The sequence below is a fragment of the Manis pentadactyla genome, chromosome 15 (genome assembly GCF_030020395.1).
Source record: "Manis pentadactyla isolate mManPen7 chromosome 15, mManPen7.hap1, whole genome shotgun sequence".
In the NCBI taxonomy this organism is placed as follows: Eukaryota; Metazoa; Chordata; class Mammalia; order Pholidota; family Manidae; genus Manis; species Manis pentadactyla.
The window spans coordinates 1,990,010-2,014,291 of record NC_080033.1 but is presented as its reverse complement, the minus strand read 5'-3'; the positions used below and the strand labels follow the sequence as shown (position 1 = coordinate 2,014,291).

Here is a 24,282-nt window from a genome sequence, read left to right as displayed (position 1 = left end):
AAGGAGACAATTTGGAAAATTCACAAATATGTGGAAATAAAACAACACACTCCTCAATAATCGGTGTATTTAAGAAGAAATCAAAAGAGAAATTAGGAAATACTTTGAGATAAAGGAAAGAAGAACATAACCAAAATTTATGGAATGTAGCTAAAGCAATGCTCCAAGGGAACTTACAGTTGTAACTGTCTGTATTAAAAAAGAAGAAAAATTTAAAATCACTATGGTCAGTTGATTTTCCACAAAGGTGCCACACCAGCTCAATGGGGGAAAGAATAATCTCTTTAACAAACGGTGCTGGAACAACTGATATCTACATGCAAAGGAATGAATTTAGACTCCTACCTCACTAATACATAAAAGTTAACTTAAAATCGATCAAAGACCTAAATGTAGGAGTTAAAATTATAAAACTCGTAGAAGAAAAAGGAGTAAAAGTCAGCATAATTGCATATTTCTTCTCTTTTCTTAACTGACTTAAAAAGCAATTGTGACTTTTGGTCAGGCAAAACCATAGATACAACACCAAAAGCACAAGTGACAAAAAATAAAAACTCTTGTACCATAAATACCATAAATAAAATGAAAAGACAAGACATGAAACAGGACAGAATTCCCAAATCATATATCTAAAAATGGGCTTGCATCCAGAATATAAAAGGAGCTCTTACAACTAAATAATACAAAGATAATAACTCGATTTAAAAAAAGGGCAAAGGATCTGAATAGACATTTCTTCTGAGAAAATACACAAATGGACAATAAGCACATGGGAAGATATCCACATCATTAGCCATTGGAGAAATGCACATCAAAATCACAATGAGATAACATCTTATGCCCACTAGGAGAGTTATAATTTAAAAAGCTAAGAAGTGTTGACAAGGATGTGGAAAATTGGAACTTGCGTGCAATGTGCATGAAAATTTATTACCATGGTTCAGCCATTTTGGAAAACAGTCTGGCAGTTCCTTCAACTGTTAAACATAGTTACCCTGTGACCCAGCAACTCCACTCCCAGGCAGAAGCTCAAGAGAAATGAAAGCCTTTGTCCAACAAAAACTTGTATGTGAATGTCATAAAGATGGAAACAGCCCAAATACCCATCAGCTATAAATGGATAAAATTTTGTGTATCTGCACGATGGAATATTATTCAGCCATAAAAAGGATTGGAGCACTGTATACGCTGTACCGTGGATGAACTTTGAGAACATTATGCTAAATGAACAAACTAAACTAAACACCAAATGTCACATACTGTATGATTCCAATTACATGCAATGTCCAGAGTAGGTGCGTCCATGATGATTAGAGATGATTAGTGGTTACCCAGGGCTGGGGAGACGGGGGCTGTGGGGTGTGTGTGACTGCTAATGTACAGTGCTGCTTCTGGGGTGATGAAATTGCTCTAAAATTACATGGTGCGATGGATGCACAACTCTGTGAATTTACTGAAAAACACTGTATACTTTAAATGACTGATTCATATGGTATGTGAATTATGTACCAATAAAGCTGTTAACAAAATTTTTCAAAAGGACAGGCAGAAGGGTGGTCAGGCTAAATGGCCTCTATATTTTCCTTCTGCCTGTAAAATTCTCAGCACCTAGAAGGCTGCTGGTTCCACATCGTCCTGGGATACCTGAGCAGCCATGGGACCCCCAGGCTGGACACAGCCGAAGGCCAGAGAGAACTCCTGGACCAAATGCTACACGTCAAGGTGGATCTGGCTCATAGAAGGCCTGCCATGTGATGGTCAGAGATGACGGGCCCCAGCCTCACTCACCAAGCTTGCTGCTGATGAGTCTGTCAAGACCAGACTGACTGGACATGGAACAGAGAGTGTTGAAATACAGCCCAGACCCCTCCCGGATGGTGCTGAGCATTAGGGGTGGCGTATAGGGAGAGTACTGGTACAATCCCTTCATGAAGTGGTCCACCAGGAGCACCGGAGACCGCAGACAGCTCTGGTGGCCTTCGGGGCCCGGCCCTCCAAAGGCAGAATGGGGGGGAAGCAGGAACGATGCCTTGGGCTGTGGGCACTTTCTCCGCCTTCTCAGCTGGCTGCTCTCCTTGCTGTCTCTCTCCTCCCCGTCTCTGTCTTGTCCCTGGAGAAGAGAATTCAAAGCCACAGGGGGTGACTTGAGGCCACGTGTGCACAGCTCAGTCTTCAAGGGGGTGCGAGCACAGGCAAGGGCACTGCCCACGGAGCCAGAGGGAAACATAGCACCCAACACCCCTGTCCGAGCCGGGCTCAGCAAGGGAGCCGAGCGGGGCCACCACGCCCAAGCCAGACCCCAGATTACCAGCCTGGATGTATGATGCCAGAAGCTTCCTCATGTGCCCACCCCTGCAAGGAGAGGCCCTGATACAAAGGGTTTTGGAGATGTATGAGGCCAGCGTCAAGTTGGTACAATGCCTGGCACTTAGAGATGGGGCTGGAGACACAGTGCAACAGCACAACAAAATGAAAAACGACCACAGCTCCATGAGATGGACAAGGGGATCTATGAACCCTGTCGCCCGGCCTAGAGGGGGCTTCTCCAGGTGGGACCCTCCAGTCCAGGCTGCAATGGCTGATCCCTTGAACTTACATCTCTTACCCACCTCCACACAATCTCCCCTCTTTCTGCCAGTCTTACTGCTCATCCTCCAGGTCTCAGCTCTGACCCCCTCCTCCAGGAAGTCCTCCTTGACCTCCTCAGGTGGGGTCTCTGGTGTCCCCTCAGTCCCTCTGCTCCCCCTCCAAGCCCAGCCCAGTCTGAGTCCTCACTGTCTGGCATGGGTCCATCTACTCACATGAACTGGGAGCCCCAGGAGGCCAGGCTGGGGCCGTCCCTGTCACCATGGTGGCCCCAGCACTGCCCCCACAGGGCCGGCCCAGAAGGTGAATGAATGAATGAACGTGCAAGCCAAGCTGTTCTGGAGAGATTTTTTGTGGCGTCTGGTTTGGGCTTTGCCTATGGCTTCCACTGGCAGGTTGTGCAGGAAGCAGTGGGAAGAAAGTGGACCAACCAGCACTCACCTTGGCTGTGCTCCCCGGGGGCCAGCTCACTGGGCCCACAGGCTCTGATGCAGGCATCCCCAGAGGAGCTGTGCTCGTGCTGTCTGAGGGCTTCCTGGCTCCTGCGTGGCTCTGTGCCTCCACCTCCGGCCTCAGCACCTGTCTCAGAGGCTTGAAAAACTCCATGCCTGACACCTAAACACAGAGGAGACATGGCAGCGTAAGAGGAACTGTAGGCAGGCGGCAGAGGGGCCGCTCCAGGCTAAAGCACCTGCCTGCCCCCCAGAGCAGTGCAGCCTGACTCCTGGTCCCTGCCCAGGCTTCCCCGGGAGGACGCCTCCATCCTGAGACAATGACACCCAGCCACTGACTCCCTCCCCCAAAGCCTGTGAGCACCCTGCAAGCACAGAACCTACTACATGCGCACCTTCACCTGCTGGTCCTGGTTCCCTCGAGGTGACAGCCACTGGTCACTGTGAAAACACATATGGCTGGTCAGCCCTTTCTCTGTATAAAACATCTGGCTGCAATTCTTGCAGACATACGTGCTTCTTGGCTCTGCCCAGTCTGCAGGGCCTCCATTTTGGTGGTTACTGTAGACAGACACAGCAGGAGGGAAGAACGGGAGAAGGGGACTCCACCCCTGTATATTTTCTTTTTTTCTTTTTTTTTTTTCTTTTAAGTCTGATCCACTGACAACTCTCAATGAATCCCAAGAAATGGAGACGATACCCCCTTCCTTCGTGGCCTGGTGGGCACCTCTTCAGGGCTGAAGCATCCAGAGCTCACTTGCCCAAGGCCAGCACATAAAAGCCCCCAGAGGACTCCCGAGGGGTTGAGCCCCCAGGCCCGGCAGGGAGGGGTTTCTGAACTTACCATCCGCCTGCCGTGCTCTCCTCCTTCACTGGATCGGGGAGCCGGTAGGTATTTCCACCCTGAAGATGAAAATACATCTGAGCCGACATATCAAAAATGAGGCAAATGCAAGAACTAAAACTACAAGGTGCAGAGAAGAAAACAAAGGGGTGGCTCCGTGACCTTGGATTAGGCCATGCTTTCTTGGATGACACAGAAAGAGAACAAACTGGACTTATCAAAACTTAAAACTTCCCTGCATCAAGGGACAACATCAAGAAAGAACGAACCCACAGAATGGGAGAAAGTCATTACACGTTATACATCGCATAAGGGCCTTGTATTTACAATACATAAAGAACTCTTACAGCTCAACAAATGTCAAATAACCCAGTTCAAAAATGCACAAAGGATATGAACAGACACCAAACCAAAGAAGACATATGAATGGCCGATAAGCACATGAAAAGATGCTCAGCACCACCAGCCCTTAGAGCCAAGTGAGTCAGACTGTGATGAGGCAGCACCTCACACCCACCAGAACGGCTATGGTAAAAAAAAAAAAATTGGACAATAGCAAGTGCTGATGAGGCTGTGGAGAAATCGGAGCCCTCATCCCCCAAGGATGGGGATGTGAAATGGCGCAAGTGCTTTGGAAAAGCCTGGCAGCTTCTCAGATGGTTAAACACAGAGCTACCCCATGAACTAATAATTCCACTCCTAGGTCATTCCCAAGAGAAATGAAAATGTATGTCCTCACAAAACTTGTACAAATGCTCACAGAAGCACTATTCACGATGGCCAAGAAGTGGAAACAACCCAAATGGCCACCAATCGATGAATAAATAAACAAAATGTGATTATCCACACAATGGAGTATTATTCATACATAAAAAGGAGCAAAGCCCTGGCATATGCTACAACATGAATGAACTTTGAAAACATTATGCTGAGTGGAAGAAAGCAGACAGGAAAGGCCACAGTGTATGATTTCAATTATATGAAGTGTCCAGAGCAGGCAAATCCATAGAGACAGGGGTAGATTCATGGTGCCAGGGGCTGGGAGGTTATGGGGAGACTCGGGGGCACAACTAAGGGTGTGGGGTTAATTTCTTGGGTGATGAAAACTGTTCTGGAAAAAGTGGTAATGGTGCACAACCTTTGGGAATATACTAAAAATCACCAGATGGTGTGATTTAAAATGGTCAATTAGATGGCACATGAGTATTAAAGCTGTTTAAAAGAAAAAAGAGGATACAGCTGTCGGGTGCTAGACCTGAGCATGTCGCAAAGAGAAGCAGCTGACAGCCTGGCACCCAGGTCTTCGTGGCCACCACCTGGGGAGGAACAGGCTAATGCTGCACAAGTGCTGACACATGTGGGCACCCATGCCCCACAGCCAGAGATGGCATCTCATGCAGGAATACTGAGGGGAAAGGAACTCTACCTTTATATCCTCTGAAGAGTTTGAGGGGCAAACCCAGGAGGAAGAGAAGGGCAAGAGGAAAGCAGGCAGAAAAAACTCAGTGAGGAAAGGTGACACGGGGCGTCCCAGCGACTCTGCAAAGCCTTCATCCTGGCATTTTTGCGGGGGAGGTTGGTGGGGAGCCACGATCTCTCTGAACCTTCACTTCCCCTCTGCAAAACTGGGTCTGAGGACGGACGGGCACTAAATAAAATGTCTGGATGACTCATAAATTCGGAAACAAGTGATGAGTGAGACTCTCATCTCACAGCATAAAGTCAGGTACCTGGATCCTGTTGGATATCGTCAGCTTGGACTTTGAGTCCTGTGGGGGGTCCACCGAAGGCCTGGCCGACGAGAAGGAGGCCATGGCCACCTGGCTGGGAGAGGCCGCACAGCGCGTATCCATTTTCACCTTCTCCTTCTGGAAGTCCGAGAAACGTTGGGCCTGCATGTCGCCAGAGAAGAGCCTGCGGCCTCTGCCCCGGGAGCAGGCCGAGCCCTTCGCACCTTTTCTGGCCCCCGAGGCCAGGCCATTCTCCACCTGGGCCTGCTTCTCTGGGAGCTGGGTTCTGGCAGGATCGTCCCCACCTAGCTGGGTCTGCTGTGGGCCCCCTGTGGGGTCTAAGGGCCCTTTCGTGGATCTCAGCTGCTTGGCCAGAGAGGAGACGTCTGGGTTCCCAGGGGGTTCTGATGGTTCAGGGGTCACTTTTGGTTCTCCCTTCGTGTCCCGTCTATTGCTGCTGGGCAAGGCCTCTCTAGGGAAGGCGGGCATGGTTTTTCTCTTGCCAGGTGGGGATCCCTCTGGCTCCAGGTTTGCAGGGCCACCATGCAAAGAGTCAACTGTGGGTGCCAGTGGTGGGGGCTGGTGTGGCCGCAGCCCCTGCAGTGGCTTCAGCGCAGCCTGCTTGCCCTCAGGCACAGCATGCTGGGAGGAGGCCACAGCCACCTGGGAGCCAGAGATGATCCGCTGAGACTTGGTGATCATCTGGAACACCTGCATCTGCTCTTGACTCACCAGACACTCCTGCGACTTCAGGAACAACTGCCCTAAGAGCGGCGTGGCGTCAGACGACAGCCCGCTTGGTTTCAGGGCCTCCTGGAGGCTGGGCTCCTTCAAGTGCTGCCATGAGCAGGAGTCGCTGTCAAACTTGCTCTTCTTGGAAGCCCTGGAGTCCTCTTCCTTGCCGGCATATCCAGGTTTGCCTGAGGCCTCCCCCGTCAGGGAGGTGCTGCTGGGCCTGGGCCCAGACTCGGAGCCCTCCTGAGGGGACACTGAAGTGGGCTTCTGGATGACAAACACATCGTTGCCTTTGCTCTTGGGGCAGCCTGGCAGGTTCCGGAGCCACTGGAAGTTGTGGTTTGAAGGCTCGGCGCTGGTAGGCACTGCCTGGCCTTGGAACAGAGGCAGGCCGGCCGGCAGGGTCCCACCCTCCTGCCCGCTCTCCAGGGTGTGCGGTAGCTGGGGCGGCCGCTCCGACTCAGCTGGGTGTGGACCACCATCCTCTGCTACCCTGGAGTGAATGGCTGTGAACCCAGCGGCGGGCTCCTTCCACAGGGGGTGACACTCCTCAGGAACATCACTGCCCAGGGTCCCTGGGGCCGCTGGGGTGCAGGGGTAGGGCCCCAGTGAGGGTGGGCAGGAGCAGGCTGTGTTTTTCCCTTCCCCGTCATCTGAGGGCCCAGCCAGGACCGGGCCGGGAGAAGAGATCTCCTGGTGGACCATGCTGCTCACAATACAGCGCAGGAGGTCTCGGTTGGGCAAAAGGGAGCCTGAGAATCGCAGGCCACCCGTGGCAGGCTTGCCGGCCACTTTGTGGGCAGGAGAGGAGTCCCCACAGGCTTCTTCCTCAGGGGGGGCCTCCTTCAGGATGCACAAGCCGTGCTGGACCTCGTAGTGCCGGCGCAGGGAGCGGTAATCACAGTAGCTCTTGCTGCAGCCCTGCTCCATGCACACAAAGGGCTTGGTCTTCTGGTGGGTGAGCATGTGCCCAGTCCTGGAGTCACACACGAGAAGGGAGTCAGAGGGCACTGGGGCTCAGCCTCCCATTGCAGGGTCCCGAGCCTGACTCCCCCCACAGTGCTCCCAAGGGGCAGTGGAGCTCAGAACCACAGTTCAGAGCCTGCACTCAGCCCCCGGCTACAGTCAAAGCATCTGGAAGGGGTGCCCCTCTCCCTCACCGTTAAGCAAACCCCTTATCTGAGAGAAAAATCAACAGAAGCCTGGTGAGAGTTCCCCAGAATGGGTTCCCAAGGAACACCAGCCCTCCAGAGTGGCTCCCCAAGGACGTGGGCTCCGCTGGCAAGTCAGTCCCGACAGAGCACCAGGTGCTTCTTGGAGGTTCATGGGAGCAAATCTAACAGCCACATAGCAGGTAGATAGACAGAGGGTCATCTGCTTAACCTGCCATATCTCTGAAACATACTTGCCCACAGAACTGTTTTTTGAAATTGCCCCTCTTAGCACTCTCAAGAACCAAAGCTTTACAGAATACATTTGAGGAAAAGCTCATTTGGGGAGGATCCGAGGATCCTGCTTTATGAAAGGAGTCCTTCCCCTACCATAGAATTCCTATAAGGAGACAGCTGCCTGAAACCCCCCAGAGGAAAAAATACAATTTACAGATGCCCAATCAGAACTTTCTAGAAAACAACCAAATGTGCCTCCTATAATATAAATGAATACAAATATGCACTACGTTTATGTCATACTTATATTTACATTAATAACATAAACAGATGAGTAAATCACCTCTGCATTCCCAACAGCCCTACTCCGGACATTCCTAATAATGCGGCACACGGGGCGTGTCTGATAAATGACAGAGCCCTTCCCCAAAGGGCGGCCCTGGCCTCCATTGGAGGAGAGTGGCAGAGACGCAATCTCCAGCTCCACTGTTAACCGGTCTGTGACATGAGCAAATCGCTGCCTTTCCCTGGGGGGCTGCTTGGTGAGAGGATGAGTCGGAAGGGCGGTCAGTCAAAGCCCCGTGGGAAGGCCAGGAGCGTATAAAATGCGATGGACTGCCTTTTCCCACTTGCCAGTCTCTTGGTTTGAGGAAGTCTGTCTGTCCTTCCTCACTAGGAAGAAAAGCTTATCATTTACCAGACATTAGGAACAAAAGGAATTCTGCTCCAGACTCCTAATAGGCTTTCTTTTTAAAATCAAGAGTTAAAAAAAAAAAAATTCAGGGGTTAAAAAGGACAAACTAAGAGTTAATGCTCCATTGCCACATTCTAGACACAGGGATTTTGGCATCTCTCATGCCCTGTGGAGTCCTGGTACATGTGCCTCATATAAACACGGGTTGGTTCTCCTCAGGCACCTACCACTGTCTCCAAATATTTCTCTATAAAGTTAACCCGATTCCCTCCATGACAGAATTGAGAGAGGCCCCATCTGCAAGTCAAGGCTGTGATTTTCTCTTTGGTGTGACTTTGAGGGCTCGGAAGGGTGACCTGCTCAGGGCAGTGGCAGACCTGTCCCCAGACAGGAGTCCGTGTCTAAGTACGGGTCACAGGGACCCGACAGCAACAGGGTGTGTCGGGCTCATCTGGGAGGTGATGAGAACAACCTAGGAACACGCCCCCTCCCCCCCAGGCCCCTGCACAGACGTTGGTGACCAGACTCCTACATACAGGTGGTCCTGGCGCTTAAAGGCCTTGCTGCAGATTCCGCAAACGTGTTTCCGTTCCTGGCTGTGCGTGAGGTAGTGCTTGCTAAGAGAGCTGGCGCTGCTGAACACCTTCCCGCAGAGGCTGCAGTCCAGAAGCGGGTTCTGAGGCGTGTGATGCCGCTTTCTTTTCCTTGTGCTCCCGGAGGTGGCCCTGCCTCCTTCGTCAGCCTCTCTAGGCACCTTAAGCTTGCCCAGCCTCAGGTCTAAACAAACAGAAGGAGAAAGCCCAGGTTAGAGACACCTGGGGACATGGAAGAGCTCGGCTAAAGAGCTCCCCGACTCTTAGAACCGCAGTAGACGCGGGAAGAGAGACCCAGGAACCCTTTCTCCATCTCCAGAACCTTAATTCACAGAGAAAACAAGACGTAGACCGGGTAGTGGGGAGAGAAAGGACCCTGGTCTGGCCACAGTGCAGTACAGTGCCCAGTCAGAGGCTAAACTGTGGTCAGTTGTGGCCTGGAAGGATTCTAAGTTCCAGGTTGCCGTGGCGGCAGGGGCCTTCTGACATCATGGCTCTCTCAGAAGGGCAAACCGGAAATACATAATCCAAAACTTACAAAAGGATAAATCCTTTCTCCCAGCCACTTTTACCTTTAGGTTTTTAAAGGAAATAAATGTAGACTTATATGAGGAGTTAACTGCAAGGGAATTACCTGCAGCATTGCCTTTCCTGTTAGAAACAGCCTGCTACCTGATCAGAGAGCATGTAGGTGACACCACTATGGTGTAAATGGTCTAGGACATAAGCATTTAAGGTAAAACTGTGGAAAACTATCTGATGACATGAAAGCCATTCATGCTTTGATGCTGAGAAAAGAGCAGCCTGTTACAAAACAAAATTATCCTAGTCTTTAAAAAATAAAAATAAATTTTAATAGAGAACAGAAAGAATAGGTAGGATTCTCTACTGACAGGATTTTGAGCCATTTTTATTTTCTTCTTCTTCTGTACTGGAATATGTTTCCATGCTTTCTGTGTCCCTTGGTAAAGTGATAAAAGGTATTTTAACAAGTCATGTCACCTGAGGACCAGCAGAAGGGACTGGGGGTGTGCAGGTGGCAGAGGGGAGGTCTTCAAATATCCCAAGGGCCAGCTTGTGAAGGAAGGAGCAGATTGCTTCTGTCTTGCAGAGGAATGGCTATCTGCAGAAGCTCCTATCTGGGACAGAGATAGCTTGGTGACCAGGAAGCAAGGGAAACTGATCTCAAATCTCTAGAAATATAAGGCATCACACTGCCTCATGAGAGGGCAAGTTAAGAAATCACCATTTATCTGGGACTCTGCAGAGGTGGGGTCCAAGAATCCAACAGGCCAGGTTGTGGGGAGTGGAGGGGGCTCAACTTTAGGAGCCAGAGTGCTCAGCCTCTAAGCCTGAGACCCAGCGGAGAGACCCAGCAGGAAGGAGCCCGGATGGGGCCTCCAGGCCCGGCCTCTGGTCCCAATCTGCCTCTGGCCACTGCCTTCTGTTACATAACCTGCCTGATCTACATTCTCTTCATATGAGAAATCACTGTCCCCAGTGGTCAAATGATTGCAACAGTTTAAATGAGGAAAAACAGGACTCCTTCCCGGGCAAGTCCCCAGCCTTGCTGAGTTACTTTTAAAATGCTCATTAAAGCAATTTAATTAAACTAGAAAACAAAATGTTGTTTCAAAAAATTAGCAAGGGCCCGACAAAGAGGCAAACAAGTCACTTGCCCAGAAAGCCACTTGACCTTCCCAGGAGGCAGTGTTATAAGCACTCTCAAACTGTGTACATTCTCTGATGGACAAACCCACTGGTAGGAATATGTTCAAAGAACTAATCCAAAAGAAAACACATATGTAAGAAGTTGTTCACAGAAACACTGTAACAGTCTAACCAGCAAGAATATGGCCAACCAATACAATGGAGTAATTGTTACAACGATAACTGAATATTCTACCTTCATATATGAAAGCAAATATACTAAGGTTTAAAATTTTCAAATAGAAATGTCCACTTAATTTCTGCAAGACCATGTCTTTCTGAGTGACTTCATCCATGTTTTTAAAAAATCTATGTGTGGGAGCCAGGGTGGGGATTTTTCTTGTTACTCTTCTTCATTTTCTAGGTTTTCTTAAATAAATATGCATTACATTTCTAATTTAAAAATTAATATAAGTATATGCATTTATGAATTCAGGTTATGTAAGTATAAAGATTTAAAACTTAATGTTCAGTGGATTTTTTTTAATGAGGTAAAAAAATGCAATTTAAAATGAATTTGGAAATGTTGAATTAGGTTAATGAGTTGTAACATTTTTTGGTGGGGCACATGGACCCCTATGAAAATCTGGTGAAAGTTGCAGTTTCTCTGGCCAGCAAAATGCACACATGTGCACACATTTTCACACTGGCATTTTCATGTTAATTTCTGTGGACAGGGTTGTGAACCCTAATTACTGTACCCACAGGCCTGTCCAGTGCCCAGGGCGGCACCATGGATGTCCCAATTCTAGGAATTTATATTTAGCCACTGTTCCAACACGGGGGATCTGCACCTTGCGTGGAGTGGGGGCCTCAGATGTTTTTCATTTTAGCAAGTCTTCAGGGGGCTTCGTGAGCTGCTTATCCCAACCAGCAGTAATGTCTGGTTTGCAGGGCCACTCCAGGTGTGGCTTTCCACGCACATGGTGTGACTCTCACTCGATCAACCCACCTAAGCATCTTACCTAAGGATATCATGAAGAGGGCTAAAACAAAAATTGGATTTATCTTGTGCGGGAAGCCTGAAGGCAAAGCAAAAGGAGACAAGCAAGGTCTCTAATTATTGCTTTAGTTCTCTCTTTGCTGAAGAGAAGACTTAGAACTAAATCAATGGACTGCTGGCATTAACTCTAACAATATCGATAAAAATCTGTACACTGTCCAGTGCTTTATAATCTATGAGGGGCTTTTACATTCATTTCTTCTTTTGCTTCTTACTGCTGTTACTCTAGGGAAAGCAGAGTGGGTATTATCATCCCCTGCTTTGCAGATGAAGACACTGACCCTTAGGAAGGTGAGACAACCAAGGAGCAAGTGGACAGGATCCTAGCTCATTCTGCAAACATGAGAAGAGCCTCTGAGATGTGGTAAGGGCAGGAAAGTCTCTCACCAACTCAAAGGTCTGCCCACTCCTCACGCAAGATTAGGATATCTCCAAACATCCACATTTCTCAGCATTATTTCCTAGGATCGGTTTTCAGTTTCCTTGAGTAGCAAATTGGGAACAATGCCCAAGCAGAAAACCACAAGGTGACTGTCCTTCCCCATTCACCCACAGAAAAGGAAAGTTTCCTTAACCAGTCCACACAGAATCAACATGTAGCTAGCCCAGGCAATTTCACACAGCCCACCAGGCCCTGGGACCCAGGAGGACAGCCTCACCCTGTAAAGAAGCCTGAGATGCTGGGTCTGCATACTTCTCCAGCAGCTTCACGGAGTCATGGTCCTCCCCGGAGTACAGGGAGAAAGCATCCAAGTTGTCCTCCAGCACCTTGCTGGGCACATTGGGTGCCGGGAGGCTGGGGTCCATGTCCAAACCACTCAGGCCAGCATAGAGCAGGTCTTGGGAGCTGGGACCCAGATCCTGGTTGAGGGCATTGCTGCAGGTGAGTCCTTGACTCTCAGAAAATGAAGGGAGGTGTATCTCGGATGGAAGGGCACCCTCCTCCCCTGCGCTGTTCTGGTCCATGGCTCTCTGCTGCCAAATCTTGGCCAAGAGCTACTCTCCAGATGAGCAAGGCTTGCAAGGAATCGGGGAGGAGAGATCCCTCGGTGGTTTCTAATTCCTGAAAACAAACAAGGAGGAATCAAAATTATGAGATGGCCATGGAGCATACAGAGCATGGACTTGGACTTCAAACAGACCTGTATCTGGGTCTTTCCTCTGCCATTTAACAGCCATGTGAACACAGGTAATTCACTTAAGCTCCACAAGCGTATTTTCTCTTCTGTAAGTTGGGCCTAAGAGTACCTCCATCATAAGGTGGTTGTTGGGAATAAATTAAAAGATTTCCAGCAACTTCATGGACTGAACCGACCTTCTTCTCCAGCAATGAACACATACAAATATGACAAAAGATAATTTTTAATACAGAGCCAAGCTCAAGAGACAGTAAAACCCCAAGTTGCCAGGAAAAATGTGAAAACTCAAAGACGACTCGGAGGTACAAGTTCGGGTATGCCCTAGGGGAAAATCAGACTCAGATACAGGACTGGGAGCTGCCGCCCAATACGGCAGCCACAAGGCATATGTGGCTCTGAAGCGCTTGAACTGTGGGAGGCCCAAGCTGAGACACACTGTGAGTATAAAATACACAGTCGATTTAGGAGATTTAATGCAAATCAAAAGAAAGAATGTATCTGTAATGTTTTACATTATTACATGTTGTAGTGGTACTTTAGATATAGTGGGTTAAATGTTATTAAAATTAATTTTGTCTGCCTCTACTTTTCAATGTGGCTCCTAGAAAATTCTAAATTATATATGCCTTATATTAAACTTCTATTACAGAACATTGCCTTGGAGGCTGGCACCTGGGGTCAAAATAGACATAAGGGAAAAGGAACAGGACCTTGAGCTCACAGGAAATGGAGACCTGGGACCCCAGAAGAGCTGTGACATCCACAGGACAACTAAAGAAATGAAAGAGAAACTCTGCACACAAGCCTAGAGAAGCATTCCAAGAACTAAAAGAAAAAAAACCACAAAACCAGGACAATGAGAGATGAGAAAACCCAGCACAAGAAAAGAAAAAGTCAGTATGAGACAAGAACAAATATCTTTTAAAAGAAGCAATTGGAATTTCTAGAAATAAAGGCATTTAAATAAAAATTCACTGGCAGGTTAAAGAGCAGATTAAACAGTGCTAAAGAGGAATAATTAATTGTCAAGAGTAATCTGAGGAACTCCCCCCCAAATTCAGCACAGAGAGAGAAAGACATGGAAAATCTGAATGAGAAACTGAGGAAATATGAGAAGCAGATGCAAAAGTCCCAGGCCTGTGTCCAGTAGGGAAATGAGGAAAGAGGAGACACTACAGGAGGACAGGATACTAAGGAGATAATGGAGGAACTCCCAGGACTGCAGAAGCACATGACGCCAGGCTTAAAGATCTGATTCTTGAAGACATGGGGTTAATAACAACCAATCATTTCAAGGCCAGAGCAGGATAAACAAAAATGAATTCTCTCCCTGACATGCAGCAGAACTGCCAAACACTAAAGACAAAGAGGACACCCTGAAAGCTACCAAAAAGAAGCAGCAGATGACTTACAAAGGGAAGATGACTAGCCTGGTGACGAACTTCTCAACAGAAATAACTCTGGAAGGTGTGGAATAATACCATCAGCAGACAAAGGGAAGGTGGGAGCCAGCCCAGAACTCAACACACAGCAACATCTGTATTTAAGGAGCAATGCAGACTTTTCTCAGTCAAGGCTTAAGAGTTCACATGTTTCTGAATCATTTGGGAAAAAGAAAGTGACAATGATTGATTTTATATTTTAAGTATAAACTCTAAAGGGATCTAATTGAAACTACCAAAAGGAAAGGAATAAACTACGTAGCATCTAAACTAGTAGGATTTATCTCAAGAAAAGAAAGAGAAAAAAAGACTCAAATTTCTAAAATCAGAAATTAAAGAGGGGACATCACTAATGACCTTACAAAAACAAAAAGGATTATAAAGGAATACTAAAACAATTACATGTTAACAAATTAGGAAACTTGGATTCAAATGGACAAATTCCTAGAAAGATACAAATTACCCAAACTGACTCAAGGGGACACAGACTACCTGAGTAGACCTATAACAAGTAAAAAAATTGAATTCGTAATTTAAAAACTTCCTACTTGTGCCCCCACTGAGAAAAACTTTATCAGAACTCTGGAAGAAAGTCAATGCTTTATAGTAACCAAGTGAACTCCGATCAAGAAAATGGTGAATGAAACCTGGTAGGAGAAGCCTGTGACACTGTAACTTCCCCTTGCCCCATCCCACTCCCCAGCTCCACAGCAGTCTGAAGACAGCACCCAGTTCCTGGTGTAGGAGGGAGCAGAGACAACCTTGTTCTCAAAGAACCGATGTCTCTCTTGACCTGGATGGCTCTTGAAAAGCTAACACAAAGGTCGTGCTTTGACTTTGCCTAACCTGGAACTCAGGACAGCGAGTAGAGTAGCCATGGGGATGGCATTTGTTGAAAACATTAAAGCAACTAGGGCAAGTAGTTCTAAAATTCATATGGAACCACAAAAGACCCCAAATAGCCAAAGCAATCCTGAGAAGGAAGAATAAATTCGGGGGGATTACACTCCCCGACTTCAAGCTCCACTACAAAACCATAGTAATCAAGACAATTTGGTACTGGCACAAGAACAGACCCATAGACCAGTGAAACAGACTAGAGAGTCCAGATAAAACTCAAGGATATATGGACAATTAATATAAGATAAAGGAGCCATGGATATACAATGGGGAAATGACAGCCTCTTCAACAACTGGTGTTGGCAAAACTGGACAGCTACATGCAAGAGAATGAAACTTATTATTATCTAACCCCATACACAAAAGGAAACTCAAAATGGATCAAAGACCTGAACGTAAGTAATGAAACCATAAAACTCTTAGAAGAAAACATAGGCAAAAATATCTTGAATATAAACATGAGCAACTTTTTCCTGAACACATCACATTTCCTGAACACATGTCAAGGGAAACAAAATAAAAAATGAATACATGGGACTACATCATGCTAAAAAGCTTCTGTACAGCAAAGGACACCATCAGCAGAACAAAAAGGCATCCTACAGTATGGGGGCATATATTTGTAAATGACATATCCGACAATGGGTTAACATCCAAAATATATAAAGAACTCTCACGCCTCAACACCCAAAAAACAAATAACCTGATTAAAAAATGGTTAGAGGATATGAACAGACACTTCACCAAAGAAGAAATTCAGATGGCCAACAGGCACATTAAAAGGTGCTCCATATCGCTAATTATTGGGGAAATGCAAAGTAAAACCACAATGACATATAACCTCACACTAGTTAGGGTGGCCAACATAGAAAAGACTAGGAACAACAAATGCTGGCGAGGATGCAGAGAAAGGGGAACCCTCCTACACTGCTGGTGGGAATGTAAACTAGTTCAAGCAGTGTGGAAGCAATACTGAGGTTTCTCAAAAAACTAAAAATAGAAATACCATTTGACCTGGGAATCCCACTCCTTGGAATTCACCCAAAGAATACAACTTCTCAGAATCAAAAAGACATATGCACCCCTATGTTTATCACAGTACTTTTTACAATAGCCAAGATATGGAAGCAACCTAAGTGTCCATCAGTAGATGAATGGATAAGGAAGATGTGATACATATACACAATGGAATACTATTCAGCTGAAAGAAACAAATCCTACCATTTCCAACAGCATGGATGGAGCTGGAGGACATTATGCTCAGTGAAATAAACCAGGCGGGAAAGACAAGTGCCAAATGATTTCCCTCATTTGTGGAGTATAACAACGAAGCAAAACTGAAGGAACATAATAGCAGCAGACTCACAGACCCCAAGAAGGGACTAGATGTTATCAAAGGGGAGGGTTGGGGAGGGAGGGAGAAGGGGATTGAGGGGTATTACGTTTAGTACACATGGTGTGGGGGATCACGGGGAAAACAATGTAGCACAGAGAAGGCAAACAGTGACTCTGCGGCATCTTATTACACCGATGGACAGTGACTGCAATGGGGTGTGGGAGGGACTTGATAATATGGGTGAACGTAGTAACCACATTGTTTTTTTATGTAAAACCTTCATAAGAGTGTGTATCAATAATACCTTAATAAAAAATTAAAAAATAATAATGGAAAGAGTCTTCACTGACAGCATTTGACAAAGAACAGTCCACAGAAATAGTCTAGAAAAGTCCCTAAACAGTTACAACCACGAGGAAGAGCAACAAGCAGCCCTGGGGTAGAGGGAAAATCCGACTCCCAGAGTCCCCACGTTGGAATGTTCAACATGTCCAGTTTCTCAACAAAAAGTTACAAAGCATGCAAACAAAGATGGTCCATTCACAGGGTCATCCATTTCATACAAAAGGAATCAAACAAGATGTGGCCTTTTATGTCTGGCTTCTTTTACCAGTAAGCATGGCATTTTTCTGGGTTAATGCACATTTTGCAGCATGTACCATTACTTCATCCTTTTTATGACCAGGAAACATTGCATTGTCTGTAGAGACCACCTTTTCTGCTTCTATTAGTCTATTGATGGGCATCTGGATTGTTTCCATTTTGGCTTTTATGAATAATTCTATCCACACCTAAACACTTAATAAACATGCACTGACTCACTGATAACAAATCTGGTGGACGCTAGGATACCAGGAGTTGGGCCTGGACTCCAGGCCATATCAGCGTGTACTGTTTAAAATCTTTTTGTGTTGAGATGTAACAGAACGGCTGTGCCTTTAACACCTGCGTTTCACATTGTGCATCTCCCTGTGTGTCTGCGCGTGTAGCCCACTGAGGGAGCTCAAATTCAAAGTTGAATACAGGTCCACAGACCTGGACCACAGCTCTGGGACCTGACTGAGTTCCAGAATTCACAACATGGGGGATTTAGAAAGGTGCATAATGCATACACCGTGTTTTAAATAATCCCCAGGGGGTCCAGGACAGCACCTGGTGACCAAATCATAAACCTAGGATGACTCAGAGGAAAGCGGAATAAATAGACTGTAAAGAGCAACATGTGAATTCAGGTTTGGCCACCAAAGGAGACTGGGACACCCTGGCATTCTCAGAACTTCCTAGGTTTCTAGACTGCAGAGAAAAGGGTGTGTGTGAACTGTATTAGTTTATATTCAGAGGCAAAATGATTTCCCTGCCAATTCTCAAGCTTCTTTTACAGTGCTGCTGGAAGCTGTTTTCAGTCCTCCGAGGAGCAAAGAACCCAGCTTTATTCATCTCCCAGTAATAAAACAAGCTGATAAAATGTAAAGTAGTATTTTGTAAAGTAAGATGTTAAGCATTTTCTCCTTCTCATGGATTACACCAAGTGCTTTACATGCATTCATTCACTCACTCCTCACTACCCAGAGGCTGGTTCTATTATTACTTCCATTTTACAGGGAAGGAAAGGGACTCCGAGAGGACAAGTAATCTGTCCAAAGTCATGTACTTAACAAGTAGTTGAGCCAGATCTTAAACCCAGATAATTTGACATTAGAGCTTGTGTGCTTATCCACCACACAATACTGATTCCTTATCGAATAAACGGCAGACCACACTGTGTACCCTTTAAACTAGAAAACACAAGAGGTGCTGGGTGGGGCCAGGGCGGGAGACAGACTGTCTCTGGAATCCCCCAACGCTTGAATCACCTGCTTTCCAGCATACTCCCAAAGTCCATAGAACACATCGGTCTGGTTACAACCTCGGACAAGCAAGCCCAAAGTCCAAAGGCCATGCTTTTCCACATAGCAAAGCAAGCCCCCCTCAGCCGATATTGAATTTACTTGGGTTCTGTCAGCAGACAAATTCAATTCATCAAGTGTCAGCACCTTCCATGTCCCTGTGGGGCAGGGTCTGTGGTGCCCTGGATCCTTGTAGATATCCCCAAGGGTCCAAATACTCTTTCCAAGAATTTTATGTGTGTTTTCATTTTAAGAATTACCTAAAAGAGAAAAAATCAGTGTATCTAGATGATTGGATTAGCACTCTATAACCAAGTGCTACCATTTGATTTCGATGCCTAGGGTATGTTTACAATGGCATTAAGGCCAACAAGGACTATTTTTACTGCCACAGGCTAATGAGAAGAAGCTAGAGGTGGATTTAGCTCATTGTAATGCCTTTGGCTCAATTAAAAGCCAACAGGCATCCTGGTACAAATGGAGGTTTTACTGTAGTTCAAACTGAGAAAGGATGGAAGAACTGAGACATCACAGGGTCTGCTAAACACAGAAGGGCTCAGTGGGGCAGTCGGGAAAGTAGTTGTTTCAAGGAAGCAGCTAAACTTCAACAAAATAGCATGTTTGTATTTTGAATTACATTGGCTCGGTTGCTTGGCTTGTGTTTAACTGCATGCTGACTTTATAGCAGAGAGAACTGTATAACACAAGAACTGTTAAGCTCTAGGAATATAAGCCTTCTTTCATCAACATTTTTGCGTTGTTTAAAAAACAATTTAAGTCAACACTGGCGATCCAATGCAATTTCGATTTTTTTCTTTTAAAACAGGGTCATCACTCCATGACTGGTGGGGGTAGGAAGAGAAAGAAGTCTGTGAAATGCTACCTTTTGCGGGGGGTAACATGCCATATGGTTCTAGACAGCAGCAGGAAGTCCACACTAGATAAATAACGTTTACTGTGGCATTGTTTGGAGGAAGGGAGGGAAAAATCTGAATGTTTACCTGGTCTACAAAGATGTTTCATTTAGCCTGCAGTAAATTTAAATATTTTCTACTAGTTATCAAATTGAAAAATATGTCTGAGTTCTTTTGGATAGCGTATTACTCTCCAGAAGAACTTTCTGTGCTTACAGAAATGTTCTAAATCCACACTAATGACAGCCACGAGCCACAGAGCTAAGGAACACCTAGAAATGCAGCTGGTGCAACTAAGTGACTATTTATTTTATTTTAATTCAGTTTAAATTTACATAGCTACAAGTGGCTACTGCCTACCAAATTGGACACTACAGATTAAGAGATTCTACGTTAAGTAAGACTCCCAACTTGTATTTAAAATTCAGGGAAAAAAATCTGAGCATCTGTCAACCCTCAGTCCACATTGCTGCAAAGTAACAACTGGCTAGAGCTAAGAAGCTGTAGCTACTTTAGACAGAGCATGGCCCCCTCAGTTTGCCACAGTCCTCACCACTCCCTGTTCTCTCACACCCACCCACCCTCTCATTTATATGCCCTGTCAGGCCTCTAGAGGCATCTGAATTCAAAACCCTGATTTGTGTGGTTTCCTTTGACCAACATCTCTTTAGTCAGTTTTGCCAAATGAAGCCCTTCAAAATCAGGCCTAAATGCCCCCTCGACCTAGAGAATACTGTTCACATAACACTGAAGAGTGACAGGAACCACTGGGCCACCTCTCTTCCTCTCTGAAAAGCCCCAACCTGTTGGACCATCAGCCTTTTACAACCCAAGCGCCACCCTCTTCTTTCCCTCTGCATCAGTGTTACAGGGAGGAAGAGATCATCTTTGAGTAACAGCAGGCTGTTGGAAGCTGCATGAAAGGACAGACCTTCAGCTTTTACCCTATGAAAGTTTTTCCTGATTTCCCCAGTCCTAACATTATTATAAAACATAGGCCTGTCCACTCCTAGGAATTTACCCTAAGAATGCAGGAACCCAATTTCAAAAAGACAGATGCACTCCTATGTTTATGGCAGCACTATTTACAATAGCCAAGAAATGGAAGCAACCTACGTGTCCATCAGTGAGTCAGTCCATGAATGGATAAAGATGTGGTACATATACACAATGGAATATTATTCAGCCATAAGAAGAAAACAAATCCTACCATTTGCAACAACATGGATGGAGCTAGAGGGTATTATGCTCAGTGAAATAAGCCAGGTGGAGAAAGACAAATACCAAATGATTTCACTCGTATGTGGAGTATAAGAACAAAGAAAAACTGAAGGAACAAAACAGCAGCAGAATCACAAAACCCAAGAATGGACTAACAGTTACCAAAGGGAAAGGGACTGGGGAGCATGGGTGGGAAGGGAGGGATAAGGGCGAAGAAAAAGAAAGGGGGCCTAACAATTAGCATGTATAATGTGGGGGGGCATGGGGAGGGCTGTGCAACACAGAGAAGACAAGTAGTGATTCTACAGCATCTTACTATGCTGATGGACAGTGACTGTAATGGAGTTTGTTGGGGGGACTTGGTGAAGGGGGAGTCTAGTAAACATAATGTTCTGCATGTAATTGTAGATTAATGATAACAAAATGAAAAAAGAAACATAATAAAAAAATAAATAAAATAAAAATGGATCAGCCACTGACATTTTTTTTAATGGAGAGATTTCAACTAAATATGTGGATTTCTGGCTTCTCTTAAAAATTACCAGATTTGATATTCCCTGATAGTTATCAATAAGAGAGAGCTGACGGACGGTGCTATATCTGGAGAGGGCTGTGGCCTCCAGTTCCCACAGTCCTCACTTACCTTCCTGCCAGGCCCCTATAATAGTCATCATCATAATAGTAAGAGTAGAAGCAAACATTTATCAAGGCTTTATCATATACCAGGCCCTACTCTAACCATGTATATATCATCTCATTTAATTCCCACAATACCCCTTTGAGGCAATATGCTATATTATTAACCCCATTTTACAGATGAGGTAAAGTCTAGAGAAGTTAAGTAAGTTCCCCCAAATCAAGGTCATGATTCACCCCCAGGTAGTCTGACTTCAAAGCCCTCACACATAACCACTCCACTGTGTTGTAATTCCACACTTGAGGCACAGACTCCTGTGTAATACTCGGCACCCACATTTTTAAACTGACTAGTCAGGAAAGACTCCCTCCTCTGGCCATCTAACCAATATAACTTTTAACAGAAGTTTAACTCATTTCCTCTGATGTCTCATGAAAAGAGCAGATGTAAAGTTTACATTGTGAAAGACAAAGACATGGAGCAATCAGAAGCCTCTGACTGTACTTTCCAGGAAAATTTCTTACCCAGAATTAACTAAACGAAGAAAAGAGACACCAAAGTTTCTCACTCTAAAAGATAATCCTAACAGAAGGTGCAAATAAGCACTAAAACCTAGAGGAGCAGTTTTCATGGTGAGGTGGACAGCAATGTGGGGAGCCCCCAGGTCTTCAAGAGTATTTCAGGAAATCAACAAGGTCAAAACTATTTTCATAAAAATATCTGCCTTTTTTATTCTCAGGGAAACTTTGCAGAGGCTACAGGACATATCCAAAGAGGCAGAATGCAAAAGCAGTTATAAGAAACAACTGCTATTATTCTCACTAAATTTTTTGTTTTCTGAAATAGTCTTTTAATAAAAATGTCAATTATGTTAACATAGAATTGGTCTACTATTGCTATTTAAAAATGAATTAATAAATATTGTTAAAGTTTATTAGTTTAAACTTGTAATGCAGCAAATATCAGCAGATAAAGTTCACATGCAGAACGCCTCTTTGGGGTCTTCCATAATTAAGTGTAGACAAGTCCTAAGATCAAGAAGTTTGAGAACTTCGGCCCTAAAGAGAACAAGTCCTGCACATATGCATATGCCCAGGGGGATATGTATCTGTGTAAGTGTGTCTAACACAGAAAGAAATCCTAAAACAAAACTTCTAAACTGGTGGCCACCAGACATGTTTTGTAAGGGGCTTACACTGTCTTTAAATATTTATTAAACTTGTCAGCATTTTTAAAGATCAAAAGGTTTCACACAGAGCGTTCTGGTCTCTTCACCAAAAAAAAATTAAGTTCTGCAAAGCAAAACAGAAGTAACAAAACAGCAGTAGACTCATGGACACTGAAAAGTGACTAGTGGTTACCAAGGGGGAGGGTTTGGGGCCAGTGTGGTGGGGGGGGCGGCGACAGGGGAATAAAGGGGCCCACTAATTTGCAGTCACAATGTGAGGTGGTCACAGGGACTGCTGAATCACCGTGATGTACATTTGAAACCAACATAAGATTGTATATTAACAATACTTTAATTTAAAAAAAATTAAGTTCTCGCAACACTGTCCTGGCATTTCTACTTGGCCATTTGCATTGACTGGCGTCGCTTAGGGCGCAGTCTGGTTGATCACACTCAGGGCCTGTAGGTATCTTAAGTTGCTACCCTGAGCTAGAGAAGGAAAAGGCATTTCTGCAATAAACAAGGAAACATAAGCCAGTCTAATAAATGTCTGCATTCCTCCAGAGAGGTCAACATGCACAATAAATAACCCTTTTCCTTATCTGATTTCCCAAACAGCAATTTTGTAATGATCTCACCACTGGTACAGAGATTTTTGGAGGGATTAGAAACACTTCTGAGAAAGAAAGGAATCCACCGAGGAAGGGCGGAAACTCACCGGAAGAGCAAGTGAGGGATTCTCCAGGGAACAGGAGGGCCCAGGTCAGGACCCACAGGGACAGCAACGGTCAGACCACTGGGTATTGCCTCCTGGAACACCGGGTGGGAAATTCAGGATTCATCCAACTTCTTTTGTCCTGAAGAGCAGGTGCTGGAAAGGAAGGGGACAATTCAGAACTTGGGTCCCCAAGGAAGCAAGGACACTGGTGAGAAATTGGAGGAGATGGCAACTTTTAGAAGAAAGGAAGCAATAGCAAAAGGGAGAGATCTAGGTGGGAAAAAGGGTTTTGTTGTTAAGAAAAAGTTGTTTTTTCCTCCTTTCCTATCTCCCCTCTCTGGGGAGGGACCTGGGGATTTTGCTGGGACAAGCCTAACTGGGGTAGAACTGGTGATCAAGAGAGACTTTTGTTGCAGAGTTGGGGAAGAGGGTTGGGAAAACAAATATCAGACGAGAGAGAAACTTGGAATGAACGGTTTGTTAATGAGTTGGAAAGTATACCAAAAAAATCCTTGGTGGAAAGGAAGGCTTTTTGCTGGAAATCCTGGACGGAAAAAAAAATCTGTGAAGAAAGAAAGATATTTTTTGCTATAAGTTCCTAAATGGAGGGGGAGGGGCGCAGTCAAGTTTTGCTTTTGCTGGAAGATCCTAAAAAGAAACAAACCTGGGTCCCCAAGGTGAGGAGGACTCTTCAGGAGGAAAGAGAATTTTTAGCACAACGAACCTGGAAGTGGGGGGCGGCGAATCCAAGGCCAAGATGCAGAAAGTGCGGAGGTCGGGCAGGGCCTGAGGTACGAGCTGGAGAGCTGCGAGGGGGCAGTTGGGGCCCGGGGGGCGGCGTAGGTAAGAAAAGGGGTGCAGTGGCCAGCGGCCGCGGAGTCTTCTCCAAGGGAGAAGGGGCTGCGGGGGTGCAGCGAGGCCCGGAGCTGTTGGGAGGGCAGACAGTGCGTGCGTGACGCGGGGTGAGGGGCACCCTTCGAAAGGGAGATAGGCCCCCTCAAAAAGAAATGTATGAACAAATTAGATTTGATAGGGATAAGAGACTGAAAATGACGCAAGAGCGGGAACGGGGAGAGGAAGAGAGGCGGCCGGGGCGGCAGCAACCGGGTTTTACCCGCTTCTGGGGCTCGCGCGCTGGGCCTCGCGGGTCCCCAAGCTTCCCCCAGTCTCCACAGCGCTGCCCGCC

The 24,282-nt window shown here is 45.9% G+C and overlaps 1 protein-coding gene across 1 annotated transcript in view; it reads right to left on the bottom strand.

The window, feature by feature from the left end:
• ZNF541 (zinc finger protein 541) overlaps positions 1–24,074 on the bottom strand; it is a 37,767-nt gene extending 13,693 nt beyond the window's left edge. The window contains exons 1-9 of the mRNA XM_057492946.1: positions 23,821–24,074; positions 23,097–23,249; positions 12,395–12,798; positions 8,966–9,206; positions 5,613–7,323; positions 3,883–3,941; positions 3,440–3,599; positions 3,028–3,201; positions 1,789–2,110 (exon numbers count right to left, since the gene is read on the bottom strand). Coding sequence (XP_057348929.1) covers positions 1,789–2,110; positions 3,028–3,201; positions 3,440–3,599; positions 3,883–3,941; positions 5,613–7,323; positions 8,966–9,206; positions 12,395–12,701 — 2,974 coding nt within the window. The 5' untranslated portion in view covers positions 12,702–12,798; positions 23,097–23,249; positions 23,821–24,074. The remainder of the gene's footprint in view (positions 1–1,788; positions 2,111–3,027; positions 3,202–3,439; positions 3,600–3,882; positions 3,942–5,612; positions 7,324–8,965; positions 9,207–12,394; positions 12,799–23,096; positions 23,250–23,820) is intronic.
• Between the last annotated feature and the right edge of the window lie 208 nt (positions 24,075–24,282).